This window comes from Erinaceus europaeus, chromosome 4 (assembly GCF_950295315.1).
Source record: "Erinaceus europaeus chromosome 4, mEriEur2.1, whole genome shotgun sequence".
Taxonomy (NCBI): domain Eukaryota; kingdom Metazoa; phylum Chordata; class Mammalia; order Eulipotyphla; family Erinaceidae; genus Erinaceus; species Erinaceus europaeus.
The window spans coordinates 150,507,896-150,528,696 of NC_080165.1; the positions used below are offsets into that span (position 1 = coordinate 150,507,896).

The 20,801-nt window shown below is 50.6% G+C and overlaps 1 protein-coding gene across 5 annotated transcripts in view; it reads left to right on the top strand.

The window, feature by feature from the left end:
* Positions 1-20,801, top strand: part of FAXC (failed axon connections homolog, metaxin like GST domain containing) — a 310,211-nt gene that overhangs the window by 32,666 nt on the left and 256,744 nt on the right. For all 5 annotated transcript variants that reach the window (XM_060190737.1, XM_060190734.1, XM_060190735.1 and 2 more), the window contains one exon: positions 14,066-14,182. In XM_060190737.1, coding sequence (XP_060046720.1) covers positions 14,066-14,182 — 117 coding nt within the window. The remainder of the gene's footprint in view (positions 1-14,065; positions 14,183-20,801) is intronic.

A 20,801-nucleotide genomic window follows, 5' to 3' on the forward strand; every position in this document is an offset into this window, starting at 1 on the left:
CTGCTCCCGGATAACATACCACACCCCTGCTCCCGGGTGACGCACCACAGTCCTGCTCCCGGGTGACGCACCACAGCCCTGCTCCCGGGTGACGCACCACAGTCCTGCTCCCGGGTGACGCACCCCAGTCCTGCTCCCGGGTGACATAACACAGCCCTGCTCCCGGGTGACGCACCACAGCCCTGCTCCCGGTGACGCACCACAGCCCTGCTCCCGGGTGACGCACCACAGCCCTGCTCCCGGATAACATACCACACCCCTGCTCCCAGCTGCGGGTGACGCACCCCAGCCCTGCTCCCGGCTTTCTGCATGATTAGCAGAGCTCTCAGCAGTTGTCTAGTTTCAGACTTGATTTTGGGGGTCGGCTGGTAGGTAGCGCAGCGGGTTAAGCGCAGGGGTGCGAAACACAGGGACTGCACTAACCACGAGGAGGCAACACGATTCAAATCGAATGTTTCTTTGATTGTAATTGGACATTTATATTCCTGCCCAAGGACACGGAAGAAACTTACTGCTTTCTCTTTCTCTGCCCCCCTCCCCCCTTTTTTGTTATGATCAAACTTATGTGTGGATAAATTTTAGATACGCTTCCCCCCAATATTCACATTTGTTTTCTTTATTGGAGGGATTAATGGTTGACAGTCAACAGTAAAATACAGTGGTTGGTCCATGTGTAACATTTCTCAGTTTTCCACATAACACTCTACCCCCCCCCCCAATATCCCGTTCCAGGTCTTGAACCCTCTCCCTCACCCCGGTGTCCTTTACTTTGGTGCGACAGGCCACGTCCAGCCCAAGTCCTGCTTTGTGGCCCTTCTGCTCTTATATCTTGGGTTCTTTAGACTCTTTGAACAGCATCTCAGAAATGTTGTGGAGTTAAATCTCCCTGTCAGCGAGGTTACGTTACAGAGGAGGACGCCAAGTAAGGTTCAGAGAGACTGGGGAAGGGGTCTCAGGTCAGTGTCAGTGGGGTAGGTCACCCAAGACTGTCTTGTGATTCTGTCAGCGTGGAGCCACGAGTCTGACTGTAGAGTGGGGTGCTCAGTAAGTGCTCGTTTGCTGGACCAGTCTGGGTGCTTGGCAGGCACGTAGTCTCCCCCTTCCTCTGCGCCCCGTCGGGGCACCTGTCTGCCCTTGCCAGCATTTCCCCACAGCTGCTCAGCCTCTGGGCTGACTTTAATGCTTCACTTTCATGGAGATGAGCCCCAGAAATGCCCAGTTATTTTAGACTAATATAAAAACTCCTCTTTTAACAACCTAATTTCTTTTCATTTCCTTTAAATGATCTTCAGTTATTAGATAGAGACAGCCAGATATTGAGAGCATGGGGAAGATAGAGAGGGAGAGAGACAGACACCTGCAGTCCCGCTTCACCACTTGTGAAGCTTTCTCCCAGCAGGTGGGGACCGGGGGCTTGAACTGGGTCCTTGTGCCCTGTAACGTGCACTCAACCCGGTGCACCACCACCTGGCCCCAAATATTTTCTTTCTTTCTTTTTATCAGAGCCCTGCTTAGTTAGCTCTGGCTTATGGTGGTGCAGGGAATTGAACCTGGAACTTTGGAGCCTCAGGCATGAGAGTGTGTTTGAGAACCATTATGCTGTTGCGGCCCCATAGCTCCCGTGGGACCCCTTGCTTGCTGTTCCGTCAGGCAGCTTCATGCCTTTGCACAGACTAGTTCCTGTGCCTTGCTTGGCGCTCTGTCTACCCGCCGTGATTCACTTGTTAGATGAAGGTGGTTCCGTATTGTTTGCTTACACCTTGAGAATGTGTGCCAGATACCATAATTTAAAATTTAGCATGCTAGATACAGTTTTTCCTAAGTTATCACTAGTGAACAAGATCGCTACTTTTAGTTTTTTTTTCTTATTATGAAAACTTTCAGTCATGTGGAAAAGCAGAAGAGCAGTCTTTGACAACTTTATAAGCACACCTGGATTAGCTGTTACCATTTTGCCATATTTGCTTTGATTATTTGTGTGTAGAAATATTTTAAAAATAAATTAGAGCATTACTAGACAGACACAGGCTGCGGGTGTGGGTCCACCTGCCAACACCCATGTCCAGTGGAGAAGCAATGACAGACGCCAGAACTCCCACCTTCTGCTTCCCATAAAGAATTTTGGTCCATCCTCCCAGAGGGATAAAGAACAGGGAAGCTTCCCCAGAGCCCTGCCCCACTAGGGAAAGAGAGAAGCAAGCTGGGAGTATGGATCCACCTGCCAACACCCATGTCCAGCGGAGAAGCAATGACAGAAGCCAGAACTAGGGAGTCAGGCAGTAGCGCAGCGGGTTAAGCGCAGGTGGCGCAAAGCACAATGACCAGCGTAAGGATCCCAGTTCGAGCCCTGGCTCCCCACCTGCAGGGGAGTTGCTTCACAGGCGGTGAAACAGGTCTGCAGGTGTCTGTCTTTCTCTCCCCCTCTCTGTCTTCGCCCTCCTCTCTCCATTTCTCTCTGTCCTATCCAACAACAACAATATCAATAACAACAACAATAATAGCTACAACAATAAGGGCAAAAAAACAGAGGGAAAATGAATAAATATTTTAAAAAATTAAAACAAAAAAGCCAGGACTCCCACCTTCTGCTCCCCATAAAGAATTTGGGTCCATATTCCCAGAGGGATAAAGAACAGGGAAACTTCCAATGGAGGGGGGACGCAGAACTCTGGTGCTGGGAACTGTGTGGAGTTGTACCCCTGTTTAATCTTAGAATCCTGTTCATCATTATTAAGTAACTAATAAAAAATTTAAAAAGTAATTGTTGCTATCATGGAATTTAACCTGGAAACGCTTTTTGAATGTAGTTCTGATTTTTTTTTTTTTGCCTCCAGGGTTTTTGCTGGGGCTCATTGTCTGCACTGTGAATCCACTGCTCCTGTGGCCTTTTATTCTGTTTGTTGTTGGCTAGGACAGAGAGAAATGGAGAGAGGAGGGGAAGACAGAGAGGAGGAGAGAAAGACAGACACCTGCAGACCTGCTTCACTGCCTGTGAAGCGACTCCCCTGCAGGTGGGGAGCCGGGGGCTCGAACTGGGGTCCTTACGCTGGTCCTTGTAATTCACACTATGTACCCTTAACCTGTTGCGTCACCACCCGGCCCCCTTCTCTGCTGTGTTTTTCCTCCAGGTAGCAGGCTCTGTGATGGGGCTGTCCCCCTCTTCTGGCCCAGTGCTCATCAGTGTCCCTTCCTCCAGGTGTTCGGCCCCTCCCCACAGTGTAGGCTGGGCTTGCTTCTTCTTCTTCCGCAGCCAGTCAACAGCGTCAGGTTGAGCCTGATGTCAAGTTTCGAGACCTCCTTTGAATCTGGAGAGGTGGCAGTCGTTGACTATGTGGGTCATAGTCTGTCTGGAGCCGCAGGGGCAGTTCGGGTCGTCTCTGGCTCCCCAGCGATGGGACATAGAGGCGCACTGGCCATGGCCTGTTCGATAGCGATTGAGGAGGGCCCGATCATAACGTGCTAGGTCAAAGCTGGGTTGATGCTCGCAGGGGTCTGTGATGAGGTGTTTGTTCTTTACCTCAGCTGACTGCCAGCTCTGTTTCCAAGAGTCTGGAACAGATAAGTTCAGTGTAGGTGTAGGGGACCAGATTGGGTGAGGACACGTCAAGCGTTGGTCAGGGTGGGCGAAGATCTCCGCGTATATTGGCAGGTCCGGTCGAGCGTAGACGTGGGAAATGAACTTAGATGATGCCGCATCCCGCATCCTTGCTGATCTGCTCCTAACAAGTAACACATGGCGGAAGCAAGGGACTGTCCCTTCCAACATTCACTGGAAAGACAGCAGCTTCCCGCTTGGGCATCCTGTCCTTCCTGCGTTTGCTCTTACTCTGGCTGGCGGGCTCAGGCAGCAGCCGGCTCTGTCGGGAGCTGGCCTGTGCAGAGTTCCCTGGAGCACGGAACTAAAATCGCTGGCTGGGAGCCAGCAAATGCCAGTCCCTGTTCTGGCACCATTTACCGGATTAGCTTCGCGGGTGGGAGAGAGACGACCAGGGACTCATGACTGAGCTGGGAACACAGTTCAATGTTTATTGACGAGCAGGGATGCAGTTCAACAATCTAATCTCTTCTCATCTCTCTTCATTAGAAAGCCCTGTCTTATATGTCTCCTGAGGCGGAAGTGTCAGGAAGAGGAAGTACGGAGGATAGGGGGTGGGGAGAAGGAGAATAGCGTGGGAACCAATGGGGACTAAACCAATGAAGACAATGATGATGCAAATAGACCACAGCCTCAAGCAATGCAACAGAAGGGGTCTTAGAAGCAGAATTTAGAAGCAGAGAAACAAGCAAGGACCTCTTTGCAGCCACATGGGTGAATTTACCAGGGAGATTCTCCCTAAGTCAAACTGACATCTTAATGGTAGCCTGTGAAAGGCCGTCAACCAGAGGCATGCAGCAAGGGTTTTCTGAATTAGTTTTTAATTGTGTTTATTTATTTATTTATTTATTGTTATTTTTAAATCGTTTTATTTGTTATTGATAGAGACAGAGAGAAATTGAGAGGGGAGAGGGAGATGGAGAGACAGAGAGACACCTGCAGCCCTGCATCAGCACTCATGAAGTTTCCTTCTATAGGTGGGGACCAGGGCCTTGAACCTGGGTCCTTGCGCACTGTAATGTGAGCGCTTAGCCAGGTGTGCCACCGCCTAGCCCCTAATTTTTATTACTTTTTAATTTGATAAGACAGAAATCGATAAGGAAGGGAGAAGAGGTAGAAACAGCTATAGCACTGCTTTACCTCTGGTGAAGCTTCCCTCCTACAGGTGACGACTGGGGGGCTTGAACCTGGGTCCTTGTGCATATTAGTGTGTGCGCTCAGCTGGGGGCTGAATCATTATTATAATTATTTTTACCAGAGCACTGCTCAGCTCTGGCTCATGGTGGTGCAGGGATTAAACCAGGGACTTTGGAGCCTCAGACATGAGAGTCTGTTTGTATAACCATATGCTATCAATTTCTGACATGAAAATTGTGAGGTCGGGACTCGGGCAGTAGCTCAGCGGGTTAAGCGCATGTGGTGCAAAGCGCAAGGACCGACTAAGGATCCCAGTTCGAGCCCCCGGTTCCCCACCTGTGAGGGAGTCGCTTCACAGGAGGTGAAGCAGGTCTGTAGGTGTCTTTCTCCCGGTCTTCCCTTCCTCTCTCCATTTCTCTCTGTCCTATTCAACAACAATGACAGCAATAACAACAACAATAATAACTACAACAATAAAACAACAAGGCCAACAAAAGGGAATGAATATGTTTTTAAAAAAGAAAGAAAATTGTGAAGTCATACCTGTTTGGTGTTTTAAAATGGTAAATTTTGGGAATGATTTGTTATGTGGCTGGCAATAAGAAATATGCCATCCCCGCTAATCCCTGCTGGCTAATTGGGCATCCTGTCAGCAGAGGAGAGAATGCTAACTGTGTTGTGGTGCATGGTGGGAGCTGAGTCAGGTTATTTAGATAAGAAGTTTTACACCTGTTAGAAGTCAAAGCTTATCTTTCAGTCTGCTGTGTTGGGCACATTCCCAACATGTGCTGGGCTCACTTCCCACAATAGGCTCTTTCCCCACAGTAGGCTCATTCCCCACAGTAGGCTTATTCCCACAGTAGGCTTGTTCCCCACAGTAGGCTCATTCCCCACAGTAGGCTCATTCCCACAGTAGGCTTGTTCCCCACAGTAGGCTCGTTCCCACGGTGGGCTCATTCCCCACAGTAGGCTCATTCCCACAGTAGGCTGATTCCCCACAGTAGGTTAATTCCCACAGTGGACTCATTCCCCACAGTAGGCTCATTCCCACAGTAGGCTCGTTCCCTACAGTAGGCTCATTCCCACAGTAGGCTGATTCCCCACAGTAGGCTCATTCCCACAGTAGGATGATTCCCCACAGTAGGCTCATTCCCCACAGTAGGCTCAGTCCCCACAGTAGGCTCATTCCCACAGTAGGATGATTCCCCACAGTAGGCTCATTCCCACAGTAGGCTCATTCCCCACAGTAGGCTCATTCCCACAATAGGCTGATTCCCCACAGTAGGTTAATTCCCACAGTAGGCTCTTTCCCCACAGTAGGCTCGTTCCCTACAGTAGGCTCATTCCCACAGTAGGCTCATTTCCACAGTAGGCTGATTCCCCACAGTAGGCTGATTCCCCACAGTAGGCTCGTTCCCTACAGTAGGCTCATTCCCCACAGTAGGTTAATTCCCACAGTAGGCTCATTCCCCACAGTAGGCTCATTCCCACAGTAGGCTGATTCCCCACAGTAGGTTAATTCCCACAGTGGGCTCGTTCCCCACAGTAGGCTCATTCCCACAGTAGGCTGATTCCCCACAGTAGGCTCATTCCCCACAGTAGGCTCATTCCCACAGTAGGCTGATTCCCCACAGTAGGTTAATTCCCACAGTAGGCTCGTTTCCTACAGTAGGCTTATTCCCACAGTAGGCTCATTTCCACAGTAGGCTGATTCCCCACAGTAGGCTCATTCCCCACAGTAGGCTCATTCCCACAGTAGGCTCGTTCCCCACAGTAGGCTCATTCCCCACAGTGGACTCATTCCCCACAGTAGGCTTATTCTACACAGTAAGCTCATTCCCCACAGTCGGCTCATTCCCCACAGTCGGCTCATTCCCACAGTAGGCTCATTCCCCGCAGTCGGCTCATTCCCCGCAGTCAGCTCATTCCCCGCAGTCGGCTCATTCCCCGCAGTCGGCTCATTCCCACAGTAGGCTCATTCCCACAGTAGGCTCATTCCTCACAGTAGGCTCATTCCTCACAGTAGGCTCATTCCCCACAGTCGGCTCATTCCCCACAGTAGGCTCATTCCCCACAGTCGGCTCATTCCCCACAGTCGGCTCATTCCCTACAGTAGGCTCATTCCCACAGTAGGCTCATTCCCACAGTAGGCTCATTCCCACAGTAGGCTCATTCCCCACAGTGGGCTCATTCCCCACAGTGGGCTCATTCCCACAGTAGGCTGATTCCCTACAGTAGGCTCATTCCCCACAGTAGGCTCATTCCCACAGTAGGCTCATTCCCCACAGTAGGCTCATTCCCCACAGTAGGCTCATTCCCACAGTAGGCTCATTCCCACAGTAGGCTCATTCCCACAGTAGGCTGATTCCCTACATTCGGCTCATTCCCACAGTAGGCTCATTCCCACAGTAGGCTCATTCCCCACAGTAGGCTCATTCCCCACAGTCGGCTCATTCCCCACAGTAGGCTGATTCCCTACAGTAGGCTCATTCCCACAGTGGGCTCATTCCCCACAGTAGGCTCATTCCCACAGTCGGCTCATTCCCCACAGTAGGCTCATTCCCACAGTCGGCTCATTCCCCACAGTAGGCTGATTCCCTACAGTAGCCTCATTCCCACAGTAGGCTCCCCAGGAGCCCACACTCAGGCCGATGGATCTCTAGGTGCCCTGGGTGCCCAGCAGCTGGCCAGGTGGACCGTCTCCCGGAGGTCTGATGGAACCTGCTCCTCCACCTCCAGGGGTTCAGACATCTGAGCCTCAGTTCGTGCTTGGCGGTCATGGGTGGGTCCGCGCCCCAGCCTGGAGATGTGTGGGCCATGGCAGGTGCCCAGAGACCTCGCAGCTGCTGCTGTCCGTCCCCGTAGACGTAGACGCTGGTGCAGCCCTTACCACTGACGGGGAGCCCCGGGGCCTTCGTCTCTGTAGGTGCCTTTCAAAACAGCTCTTAACTTTTCTTTTTTTTTTTCCTTCTAGGAAGTTTCTTTTTATTTTAAAAAAATTTTTAATTATCTTTATTTGTTGAATAGAGACAGTCAGAAATCAAGAGGGGAGGGGATGACAAAGAAGGAGAGAGACAGAGAGACCCCTGCAGCCCTGCGTCACCACTTGTGAAGCTTTCCCCTGCAGGTGGGGACCGGGGGCTCGAACCTGGGTCCTTCCTCACTGTAACATGTGCTCAACCCAGTGCACCACCACCCGGCCTCAGGGGTTGTCTTTTCTTTTTTAATATTTATTTATTTATCATTGGATGGAGACAGAGCAATTGAGAGGGGAGGGGAAGTGAGGGGGAGAGAGAGAGAGAGACAGCTGCAGTCCTGCTTCACCACTTGTGAAGCTTCCCCCCTGCAGGTGGAGACCAGGGCTTGAACCCAGGCCCTGAGCACTGTGCTGTGTGTGATTACCCAGGTGCGCCACCTCCTGGTCCCTCTTTTTTTTTCTTTCTTGACCAGAGCGCTGCTCAGTCTAGCATGTAGTGGTGGTGCTGGGTGTTTCACCAGGGAGCTCAGAGCATCAAGATCGACAGCCATTTGCATAAGCATTATGCTGTCCCACAAGCCTGCCTTTAACTTTCCATTTCGGTTAAAAAAACAAAAACAAAAACAAGTCACCGCTGGCTGGGGACCGGGTGGTGGCACACCTGGTCGAGTTCATATGTTACAATGTGCAAGGACTTTGCTTCGAGCCTCCGGCCTCCACCTGCAGGGGTGAAGCAGGGCTGCAGGTCTCTCTGTCTCTCTCCCTCTCTATCTTCTCCTCCCCCTCGATTTCTGGCCGTCTCTCTCTAGCCCATAAACAAATACAGAGGTAACCAGAAATGGAAACACAAAGCAGAAGGAGTAGCTGCCGGCCGGCCGGGCATCTGGCGCTGTTTGCTGGAAGCGGAAGCTGCTGCTGACTTGAAGCTCAGCCCGGCCGCTTCATCTCCAGCCGCCCGCCCGCAGTCGGACCGAAATTCACTTTCCTGTCTAGAAGCGCTAAGCCTCCGGAAGGAAGACCGAAGGCGGACCGACTGGAGCCACAAGATAAATAACGACAGTGCTGCAGTGTAGACGAAGAGTCAAGTGCGGGCCAGGGCAAGCTGCGTGTGAGCAAGTGAGCTCTCCGGGAAGTGGCTTCCAGGCGGGGCGGAGCAGAAGGCTCGCCCGCGATGCTGCAGGCAGGGCAGGGCAGGGGAGAGGAGAGGCGCAAGCCGCGAGCCGCCGTTTCTGACGACGGCCCTGCCCAGGGACGCTGAAGTTGGAGGAGAAAATGGGTCATGAGCAGTTTCATAGGGTCTCTCTGCAGGCCTTTGCTTTTCCCCTCCGCTCCCCTCCCCTCCCCTCCCCTCCCCTTCCCGCCAGGATTACTGCGGGTGCTTTGGGTCCATCTCTCCCAGTGGCCATTGTTTTCCTTGCACTTTTTACTGGGTAGGACAGAGAAACTGAGGAAGGGAAATAGGGAGAGAGACCTGCTCTCTGGCTGAAGTTGGCAGCGACAGGAAGTGCCTGGGCACACCGGCCTTGGGGGAGCCTTGGGGGAGGGAACGGAGTGGTGGCAGGTGTGGAGGCGGGGCTGGGGCTCCTGAGCTGAGCTGTCACCTGGGTGTGGGCTCTCTGCCAAGGTGGGCCTGCCGCCAGCTGTGAGCAAGGGCTCGCCCTCTCCTTCCCTCTGTCTCTCCTTCCCTCTCTCCCCCTCTCTCCCTTTCTCTGTCCCCCTCTCTCTCCCTCTCTTCCCTTCTCTCCCTTTCTCTGTCCCCCTCTCTCTCCCTCTCTTCCCCTCTCTCCCTTTCTCTCTCCCTCTCCCCCTCTCTCCCTCCTCTCCTTCTCTCCCCTTGTCTCCCCCTCTCCCTCTCTCCCCCTCTCTCCCTTTCTCTGTCCCCCTCTCTCTCCCTCTCTTCCCCTCTCTCCCTTTCTCTCTCCCTCTCCCCCTCTCTCCCTCCTCTCCTTCTCTCCCCTTGTCTCCCCCTCTCCCTCTCTCCGCCTCTTTCCCTTTCTCTATCCCCCCTCTCCCTCTCTCCCTTTCTCTCCCTTTCTCTCTCTCTCCCCTTTCTCCCTCCTCTCCCTCTCTCCCTCTCTGCCTCCTTCTCTCCCTTTCTCTATCCCCCTTTCTCCCTTTCTCCCCCTCTCTCCCTTCTTCTCTCCCTCTCTCCCTTCCTCTCCCTCCCTCTCCCCCTCTCTCCCTTTCTCTCTCCCTCTCTCCCCTCTCTCCCTCTCTCTCCCCTTCTTTCCCTCTCTCCTTCTCTCTCCCTCTCCCTCCTTTGCCTCTCTCCCTTTCTTTCCCTCTCCCCTTCTCTCCCTTTCCCTCCCCCCTCTCCTCACGTGTACTTCAACATGTGGGTATTCTCAGTTTTTTTTGAATAAACCTTAAAATTCCTAAAAGTCATGTTTTCACCTCAATTCTTTGCTGGGACAGTGTGCGATGAACCTTTAAACATGTGGGAATGGTCTTGGTTCAGATTCCCCACGACTCTCCCCTCCGCATGTGGCGAGTGGGGCCTCGAACCCAGGTCCTTGCACATGGTGATACGTGCACTTGGCCCAGTGCGCCGCCCCCCCTCCCGGCCTCTCTCCCCAGATTGCTGATCGCAACAGGAAAAGCAGCACCGTAGTGAAGGAGCCTTGCCACGCGGGGAAGGTGGAGCTCACCGCTGACGGGACAGGACGGTGAGGAAGGGCCAGGCGGCCGCAGAGCTCAGGCACGCGCTGCTCACTGTTCAGCGCAAGGACCGGCTCATGCCCAGGGTCCCCACCCGGCTCCCCGCCTGCAGGGGCGAGGCTTCGTGGCCGTGAAGCAGGTCTGCAGGCGTCTGTCTGTCTCCCGCCCTCTCTCACTTCTGTCTGTCCTAGCCGATGAAATGGAGAAAAGAAGGCGGCCCCGGGAGCAGCGGATCTGTAGTGCTGGCATTGTGCTCCGGGATAAACCTGGAGGCGGAAATAAAAGGCCGTGTTACCTATTACATACGATCACATGTGAGAGGGGGAGTTTCCGGTCATCCTGAGGAGGAGAGCGGGGAGTGGGAGTGACGTCCCGGCCTGTTCAGAGCTGGGGTGCGAATTGGCGGGAGCCCAGCGTGGGGGTGACCCGTGTCCCCTGGGGAGACCCCTGAGCAGCTCTGTCAGCCGCGTCCCGGGACGTGCTACTGCACTCGGCAGTCCAAATCAGCGCCTGGAGGCACGGGCTCGGCAAGGCCTGAGATTCGCAGCTGTGTCGACCACTGTGGTTACTTACTTACTTATTTATTTATTCCCTTTGGTTGCCCTTGTTGTTTTATTGTTGTTGTAGTTATTGTTGTTGTTGTTGATGTCGTTGTTGTTAGGACAGAGAGAAATGGAGAGAGGAGGGGAAGACAGAGAGGGGAGAGAAAGACAGACACCTGCAGACCTGCTTCACCGCCTGTGAAGCGACTCCCCTGCAGGTGGGGAGCCGGGGGCTCGAACCAGGACCCTTATGCCGGTCCTTGCGCTTTGCGCCACATGCGCCTAACCCGCTGCGCCCCCACCCGGCCCCAGATCTGTGGTTCTGATCCAAGGGCCAGCGGGCCTAAGGCGCAGGCGAACCCAGTGGCGCGAGGGAGGCGGGCCGGGCGCCCCTAGCAGGCGGGCCGGGCGCTGGGTTCCGTGGGGCCTTCAGGGCAGCGGCGAGGCCGGAGCTGTCGGGAGGGGCTCTGCCCTGTGACCTCAGCCAGCACCGGCTTCCAGAGACCCACAACACCGACCCTGTGAGCAGTACTCGCGGCTCAGTCCCGGTGACCTGCAGCACTCGCGGCTTAGTCCTGGTGACCAGAGCAGTACTTGCGGCTTAGTCCCGGTGACCTGCAGTACTCGTGGCTTAGTCCCGGTGACCTGAGCAGTACTCGCGGCTTAGTCCCCGTGACCCCAGCAGTACTCGCGGCTTAGTCCCGGTAACCTGCAGTACTCGCGGCTTAGTCCCGGTGACCTGAGCAGTACTCACGGCTTAGTCCCGGTGCCCGCAGCTGCAGGGACTCACAGCTCGCGCCGCGACTTAACCCACAAGCCACGGAAGGTTGGTGAAGGGTTGCGCCAGGGTGTAGAGACGCCTTACAGTGTTCAGTTCAGAGGGCGCACGGACGGGCAGGGGACCCGGCGGGCCTGTCACCACAGAGCTGACGGTCATCAGAGTCGCCCGTGAGTGGTGCTAGCTGTTTGGCAAGTGGCGTCTTCTTCGATTCTTCACAACATACATAGCCAGACTGTGGAAGCAACCGAAATGGCCTTCAACAGATACCTGGATAAAAAAGCTCTGGGACCCTTCTTAGCCTCTGGTCTTGTCAATATTTCCATTTTATAAATAAGAATTTAAAAAAAGTTATGGGACAGTGGCCCGGGAGGTGGCGCAGTGGCTAAAGCATCGAATTCTCAGCCGTGAGGTCCTGTGTTCAAGCCCCGGCAGCACATGTACCAGAGTGACGTCTGGTTCATTCTCTCTCTCCTGTCTTTCTCATGAATAAATAAATTATTTTAAAAAAAAGTTACAGGACGGGAGTCGGGCTGTAGCACAGCGGGTTAAGCGCACATGGCACAAAGCACAAGGACCGGTGTAAGGATCCCGGTTCGAGCCCCCGGCTCCCCACCTGCAGGGGAGTCGCTTCACAGGTGGTGAAGCAGGTCTGCAGGTGTCTGTCTTTCTCTCCCCCTCTCTGTCTTCCCCTCCTCTCTCCATTTCTCTCTGTCCTATCCAACAACAACGACATCAATAACAACAATATAACAAGGCAACAAAAGGGAATAAATAAATAAATATTTTAAAAAGTTACGGGATTTATGCTCAGTGGAGTAACACTCACTGATTAAAAAAAAAAAGATGATATTGTGTTCTTTGGGAATAAGATGGATGGAACTGGAGAAGATTGTGCTTATGAAGGAAATCAGACAAAAAGGACAACTCTAGATGGTTTCACACGTGCAGACTGCCGGGACTTGAACACACACAAGGCTAGTCAGCCCGCCTCTAAGACTGGGGGAGAATTATGGTGCTTATCTAAGGGGCTGGGGGTAGGGACACAGGTCTTTGGTGATGGGATTAATAAAATTTTTTTAAAATCTCATAATAACCCTAAGAAATAGGCCCCGTTAATATCACCCCCATTATCCAGGTGAGAAAACCAAGGCTTCGAGGGCTCAAGTCATGAGGAGGCTCCCGGGTAGTGGTGTGAACCGGGCAGATCCAGTTCCACCCGGTGGGGCTCACTTCTTAGGACACGTCTGGCAGCAGTCGGGAGACAGCTTGAGGCGATTTCAGTGGGTGATGTCCTGACCACAGGACCGGAAAGAGGCTGCGATGTCAAAGGAAGAGAGAGCTAGTGTGAAACAAGTGTGCAACGTCTGTGACGGGACCTGTAGATTCGTTGCATCTTTCTTAAAAAAAAAAAAGATTGATTTTTTTTTTTGGGAGACAGAGATTACACTTCTGTCCTGCCGGTTTACGTGGCTTCAGGGACAGAACCCCGAGCACAAGCTCCTTGACTGAGCCACCTCCCGCTCTCTCTGGTGTCTCTGTCGGCAGTGTGTCCTGGGCAAGCTGGGGCTTAGTGCTGAGAACCTTGCCAGATCACGGGGTCGTCGTGGAATTCCTCACCTTCAGACTTCTAAAGTTTTTATTTCCTGAAAAAAAAATTTTTGGTAATGTAAGTGCTGAGCTTGGGGGTGCTTGGCGTGGGTTATTTTTGAAGTGTTTTAAGCACCCCTCCCATGCTCTAAAGCATCTCAAAGTTTAATTGCTGGAGTTGGAGTCAAGGGGGCAGCTCCAGAGGTCTGCTGGTCATCCATTACTCCTTTTCCCCAGGAACTGCCTCTGACCTACTTCCTTTGCTAGGCTCTGCTTTTATCTGTTTACTCTTCCACCTCCCTCCCTCCCTCCTCTCTTTCCCTCCCTCCCTCCCTCCCTCCCTCCCTCCCTCCCTCCCTCCCTCCCTTCCTCCTTCCGTCCTTCCCTCCTTCCTTCCTCCCTTCCTTTTCTTCCTTTCATACCAGAGCACTGTTCAGCTCTAGTTTATGGTACTGTGGGGCATTGAAGCTGGGTCTTCAGAGCCTCAGGCTGAGAGTCTCTTTGCATAACCATTACGCTATCTTCCCTCCCTGCTTTATTTCTCTATGGGTTGGTACATCACAGATTTGTTCAATTTGCTTTCCATACATACGTGTGTGTGTGTGTGTGTGTGTGTGTGCATGTGTGCGTGTGTGTGTGCGCGCGTGTGTTTAAAGGACAGGGCTGTATGTATTCTGACTGCAAAGCTTCTGATGCATAGCTCACTGAGGGCATGATAGAAGAAGTGTGTTAAAGGCCACATGAGCACGTGGGCTGGCCCACTGACTTCTTTGGTCTGCCTCCTACAGGTGACAAGAAATACATCATGGGCCCCAAGCTCTCCACTCTGGACGCCACTGTCTTTGGACATTTGGCACAGGCAATGTGGACCTTGCCTGGGACGAGACCGGAGCGACTGATCAAAGGTGAGCCTTGTGAACTCGGAGGTGTGGGAAGTTGCGGGCTGAAAGGTAGGGGTGCCGCAGAGGAAGGCTCTCGGTTAGGGACTCCAGCTTGTGGTGTCTGGGGCCAGGAATGATTTTCTGTGATCTGGACACAGAAGGGTAGAGGAGAGACCAGACGTCTCACCTGGTGTTCTGCCTGGACTGATCTTAGCACATTTTATACCAGGTTTCCTTCTGGGATTTAAGGTAGTGACCTTAATACGTGTCTCTAGAATGGGATTTAAATGCAGTTGGTGCCTTTATTTTATTGGTCTTCCTTAACTTCCTTTGATCATTGTGTCTGTCCGCTGTCTAGTATGACCAGCAGGGCAGGGCTCTTGGAGAGGTGAGGTTTGGGGGTGCGTTGGTGAGGTCGTCTGCCCAGGAAAGTCAGGATGGCTTCATGGCACCTGCGTCTTGGTGCCTGAAAGGCAGTAAGATATAAAGCGGAAATTGTTTAATAAATAAATTGTTCAATAAAGCAAATTGTTTAATAAACAGGAACCAAATAGGAACAGAGCACATGAGAATAGGGATATTAGGGTGAAATGAAGCTAGTAAGTCTATTTTAGGCGTGTTCTGGGGCCCATGACTGTGGTAATTTTTGCCTGAGCCTGATAGCTGACATGCAGGTGGACTAAGCATATTGTCTGGGAAGCTGGTGTCGGAGTTGAGAATAGGGCTGGAACGCTGGATTAGGGCAGAGAGTAGCTCCCAAATATGGGGAAAGTATAAAGATATCATTAACTGTAACCCCATGGATCTGCCCCGGGGCCCGTGTCTGTTCACAGTCAGCACAGAGTCTGTGTGGCCTCTGAGTCCCTGTCAGCCTGAGCTCACAGCCCATGGTCACAGCTGGAACATTCTTGGCTGCTCTCATGTCAGGACCCGTCTTCCTTGAGGGGCAGAGCAGGCTGACCAGCCTCCCTTCAGAGAGTGGGGAGTCCCCACCATGGCTGCTCTGCAGTGAGGGCAGGTCCTGGGGAGGCCACAGAGGGCTTCTGATGACGTTCTGATGGATGCGACAGGGTTCGTCAGATTCCTTCTATGGTGACCTCAAGTATAGCTGTCGCTTTCCTGTTCACTCAGGGATGTGTTTGGCATGTCTTCTCTATTCCTACTGCTCCCTGCTCTCCACTTCTCCACCCCTTCCCCACACCCCACACCCACCTCTGCGCACATACTTCTCTGCACACAAGCTCCCATGCACTCCCTTGAATGTAGACGCTGAAACTTGCGTTGAACGCAAGACGGTCTCACAGACACACCCTGTGTACTAGTCGGCTGCTGAGGTCACCTGTTACTTACTGAGGGCCAGTTGGGCATCCATTTCCAGTAGCACTACCAGATCCTATAGAATCACCGCCTGCAGACAGAAAGCGTTTTTTGTTAATTTATTTATGACTTGGCCCTTCCTCCTCTTACTTCCTGGAAGAACTTGAGGCATTTAGTATTCTTGTCAAAGAAATGGTCAGCTTCTTTTTGAAGATTGATTTTTATGTCCTGCCCTGAGACAAACATTTGGAAGAATCTGGCGCCATCATCTGCAGAGAATTTTCTTTTCTATCTGGGGGCTGGGGGTGGGAGCGGGTCGCATAGTTCAGTGCACTCTGATTCTTAAAACCAGCGGAGAGCCTCCAGCTCTCCCCGGGGATGAATCACTCCAGTCCTCAGTGGGTGTCTGAACCGTAGTGTACTCACCAGCTCTGTGCCTCTTCTAAAGCCAATGTGCAGTCAGACTACTAATCTGGTCTCAGCTCCTCTCCTTCCTCGGCTTTCTGTGTGGTGGAGACTTCCCCAAGAAGTAACAGACGGAAGGGGAGGTGGAAATACGCAGGAGCCTGCTTAACTGAGAGCCAGCTCACACCCAGGGACATGAATGGCTCAGTGCAGATAGCTTTCCACCTTCGCTTTATCTGAAATAGCCAGGGTCTGTGGGCCTTGGTGAGTGAGTGTGTGTGTGTGTGTTTGGATATGTAAATATTAGCCTCTTGGCGCCTAAGGTAATTTATAAAGCCACAGAAACCATTTCATCACTTTTTCATTCTTTTCTAATTATTCTTTTTTTATTAGCTAGGATAGAGAGAAATTGAGAGGGAGAGAGAGAAAGACACCTGCAGACCTGCTTGGCCGTCGTGAAGCATCCCCCCTGCAGGTGGGGAGGAAGGTCTTGAACCCAGGTCCTTACACTTGGTAGTATGTTCGCCCGCGCCCAACTCTTTCCTTTTTTGTGATAGTGGCAGAGACAGCTGCGTCTTCAGTGCTTGTGAATTTACACCGTAGGCGGGAACCAGGGCCTTGAATCCGGGCCCTCAGGCGTGGGTAGTGTGTGTGTCTGCTTTATCTGGTAACCTCTGTCCAGACCCAGCTGTTTCTAGAACCATCTTAAACAGAGAGAGATCTTCGTTAATCTAGGTGAGTTGGGGGATGGACTTTGACCATTCATTAAATAAATATGTCATATGTCTAAGAATAAAAATAGGTATATAAAATATTTTGGGGGCAAAATTTGAAAAAGATATACACACTGAAAAAAATTGAAGTCATGGTCACATCCTTCCAGAGAGCTGTGTGGGCTATACCGCGTGGATCTTCATTGGTCATCAGTTACATGAGTATTGTAACAGAATGTTGACGCAGGGATGATGTAAAGGCTTCAAATCAACTATATATGATAGTTTCTCTCTTTGACATTAAATATCCTTTAAAACAATATCATAAGTAGCTGTCTAATTTTTTTATTTATTTTTATTTTATTTATTATATTGGATAGGGACAGCCAGAAATTGAGAGGAAGGAGGAAATAGAGAGGGAGAGAGACAGAGAGACACCTACAGCCCTGCTTCACCACCAGCGAAACTTTCAAACTCTCCCCCTGCAGGTGGAGACAAGGGGCTTAAACCTGGGTCCTTGCACACTGTAACGTGCACTCAACCAGGTGTGCCACCACCTGGCCCCCTACTTGTCTAATATCTTAACCTATGACTGGGATGTAGTTTAAGTAATTATTTTTTTTCTGATCTTAATGTGTTGTGTCAAATAATTTTTCTTAATATGCTGTAACAAAATTAATTTGAAATGCACTTATGTTTATCTCATTATTTTTTTGAGTTAAAATTTGTACAACTTTTGATTTGTATAGGTAAATTGATTTCTTTTTTTAAAATAATCTTTTTTTATTTATTTTCCCTTTTGTTGCCCTTTTTTATTGTTGCTGTAGTTATTGTTGTTATTGTTAGATAAGACAGAGAGAAATGGAGAGAGGAGGGGAAGACAGAGGGGGGAGAGAAAGACAGACACCTGCAGACCTGCTTCACAGCCTGTGAAGCGACTCCCCTGCAGGTGGGGAGCTGGGGGCTTGAACTGGGATCTTTACGCCGGTCCCTGCGCTTCACGCCACGTGCACTTAACCCGCTGTGCTACCACCTAACTCCTGTTAAATTGATTTTTTAAATATTTATTTATTCCTTTTTGTTTCCTTTGTTGTTTTATTGTTGTTGTCATCATTGTTGGATAGGACAGAGAGAAATGGAGAGAGGAGGGGAAGACAGAGAGGAGGAGAGAAAGATAGACACCTGCAGACCTGCTTCACCACCTGTGAAGCGACTCCTCTGCAGGTGGGGAGCCAGGGGCTCGAACCGGGATCCTTGCCCTGGTCCTTGCGCTTTGCACCACATGTGCTTAACCTGCTGCGCTAACACCCAACTCCCTAAATTGATTTCTTTTCTTTTTGTTTTTTTTAAATTTATTTCTTTATTGGGGAATTAATGTTTTACATTCAACACCTAAATTGATTTCTATAAAGACAGTGTTAACATATTTATGTGAGCAGTGATATATATATATATATATATATATATATATATATATATATATATATATATATATATATATACACACACACCAAAACAGCTATATACATGTTTGTACAAGAAAAAATAAAAATATAGAATACCCTACCAATCTGTAATATTTCGTTGGGTTAATATTAGGAGAAGGTCATAAATCTTTTAATATACTGCAGTGTATTTGGCTTATTGGGGACTATTTTCATTCAGAAGATTCAGGAGATAAGTCAGTGACTGGCTAGGAAAAGATTGGCGGCCGCTGGAGAGGAGAGTTCTCAGAGGCAGTTGACTGGCTGGCTTTCTGCTAGAGGACAGTCCCAGACAGAAGCCGCACTGGAATCTTCCATTCCCTAGTAACTTGTCTCACTTAATATCAGGCCTTTCTCACAGCCTCACATTGTTCTGTAGAACTGACACCCAATACTTTGTGCAGTTGGTTCCTGCCGGTGCCGTTTGGGTTGTTTGCATGTATTTAACTGGCCCAGGGTGCTGCCTCTGACATCCGCAAGCCTGTGTCTCTGCCTGTGATGCTTTTGTCCTAGTAGACTAGAGTACTGAAAGCAGACTCCTGGACCACCAGGTATGTGCGTTTAAATTTTTAATAAATGAGAAAAGGAAAAGAAAAATAATTTCAATAAATGGTAAAATTACTTTTCAAAAAAGCCTGTAACATCAGGACCCCGTTCTGTTCCTAGACACCAACCAGGGGTTGTGCCTGCGTGTGAAAGAGGAGCCTGTTGGCCATTAGCCCCTCAAAACAAACAGTGATTTATGCTCCCGCCAGCTTTGGCAGTGTGTCACTTTCTACTCTGGTCAGTGTCGGAGGTTATCGGATTTTAATTTTTATCAGTACAATGAATGAAATTGTTACTGAGTTATTGAATATACTTGGAAAAATATATTTTTTCTGTTACTTTATAAAGTTTACCTTTTTTTCCTTGCCTCCAGGGTTATCACTGGGGCTCAGTGCTGGCACTACGAATGCACTGCTCCTGGTGGCCCCTTTTTTTTCTTTCTTCACTTCACTTTATTGGATAGGATGGAGAGAAATTGAGAGGGGAGAGGGAGACAGACAGGGAGAGAGACAGACAGACACCTGCAGAGCTGCTTCATCACCTGTGAAGCGTCCCTCCTGCAAGTGGGGAGCCTGGGGCTGGAACCTGGGATCTTGCTTTGTACTATGTGTGCTTAACCAGGTGTGCCACTGCCCGGCCCCTGAAGCTTACATCTTTTGATTGATTTGGCATTGATTTATAACATTATAAGATTTCCGGAGTATAGTTTCACACTTGTCTGTGTGTGTATACGGCTCACTACCACACTTCACTACACCAAAGAGACCCTTCTGCCGGGATAGCCTGAGGGTACTTCTTCCCGAGCTAGTGCTCTCTGGGTTGGAGAGAACTCAATTGGAGCCGATCTAGGCTGCTGCGTGGGAGAGGGATCAGGAACTCGTGCCGCACTAACTTCGCAGGAGATACCCTCTGGAACTCTTGGAGCCGGAAAGCAATTTCCAAGTGTCTTTAATCAGAAGAGCAGCTGTTTTTATACTCGCCAAATAGGGTGGAAACAGGATGTGACGTAGAGAGGGTGGAGTGAAAAGTGACTGGTGAAAATCAGGGTGTGACAAGGAGAGGATCAGGGTGTGACAAGGAGAGGGGGTGGAGCAGGTGAGAATTCTACCACTAAACCACCAATGCCCTGGAGGGAGTGTGGTGCTTTATATAAATGTAAAAGTGATTTATGTAAATAGACCAAAGCTTTGAATGGGATTAAATCTATCCCTATATAGGCATATGGTTAAGCAGAAGCCAGGGGGAGCTGGCTTACTATCCAACACCCTTCTACTATTGGCATTGGGCCCCTCATAATTTTTGAGACTCCAGAAAGAATTCTCTTGAAAAATTCATTGTGGCAGGTGGCCCAAAGCTGTCAGCTTCTAAGGCAGGCAGGCGGGCAGCTCATCCCAGGAGTGGTACCACAGAGCCCTGGCGAAAGACAAGTCTGGAGACTGCTTGTGTTTGAATCCTGACTCTGTTGGCGCAGGACTTGGGGCCATGAGTTAATTAGCCTCTCTCTCCATGGCTTCATTTCCCCTGGTCCAACTGGGACTGATAATAGCGCCTGCCTCATAGGTTTGTTGCAAAGGATTGTAAGGGAGGTACTGTGATTTCAGGAGCTAAAGCACTTTGAACAGTGTTTGGTACACAATGAAAGCTAGATATGTGTTTTTTCATTACTGTTATTGTTCATTTTTGTTATCGCACATTGACGTAGTATTAATGCCACCTGGCGACGATGGGATAGTGGTCCTGGATGAGAGGTGAGAGGACACCTGCTGCAGCCACAAACGGAGGAAAGGCTGGAGTCACTGGTGTGTGCACTCCTATGGGTCTAGTGGGCAGACTCTGCTTTTCTAGAAGCTTCTGGGGCGCACGTCTACGTCTAGGGGATGGATGTTGTTTAGCTAAGCAGAGCTGTCCCAGGCCGGGCCTGTGGTGAAGTGTGCGTTACTCCTTGCTGCTTCCCAGCATCACACAGCCCTTGTTACCCTCACCGGCTTTTGCTTGCCTGTGGATGGTGGCAGTACCTGGTGACCTGTTTCATGCTTTCCCGGGGGACAAAATAAACCAAGGTTTTGTATGCATCTTTCCAAAAGGATCAGTGACAATGACTTTTTTTTTTTTTTTTTTTTTGCCTCCAGGCTTATCGCTGGGGCTTGGTTCCTGCACTACAAATCCACTGCTCCTGGA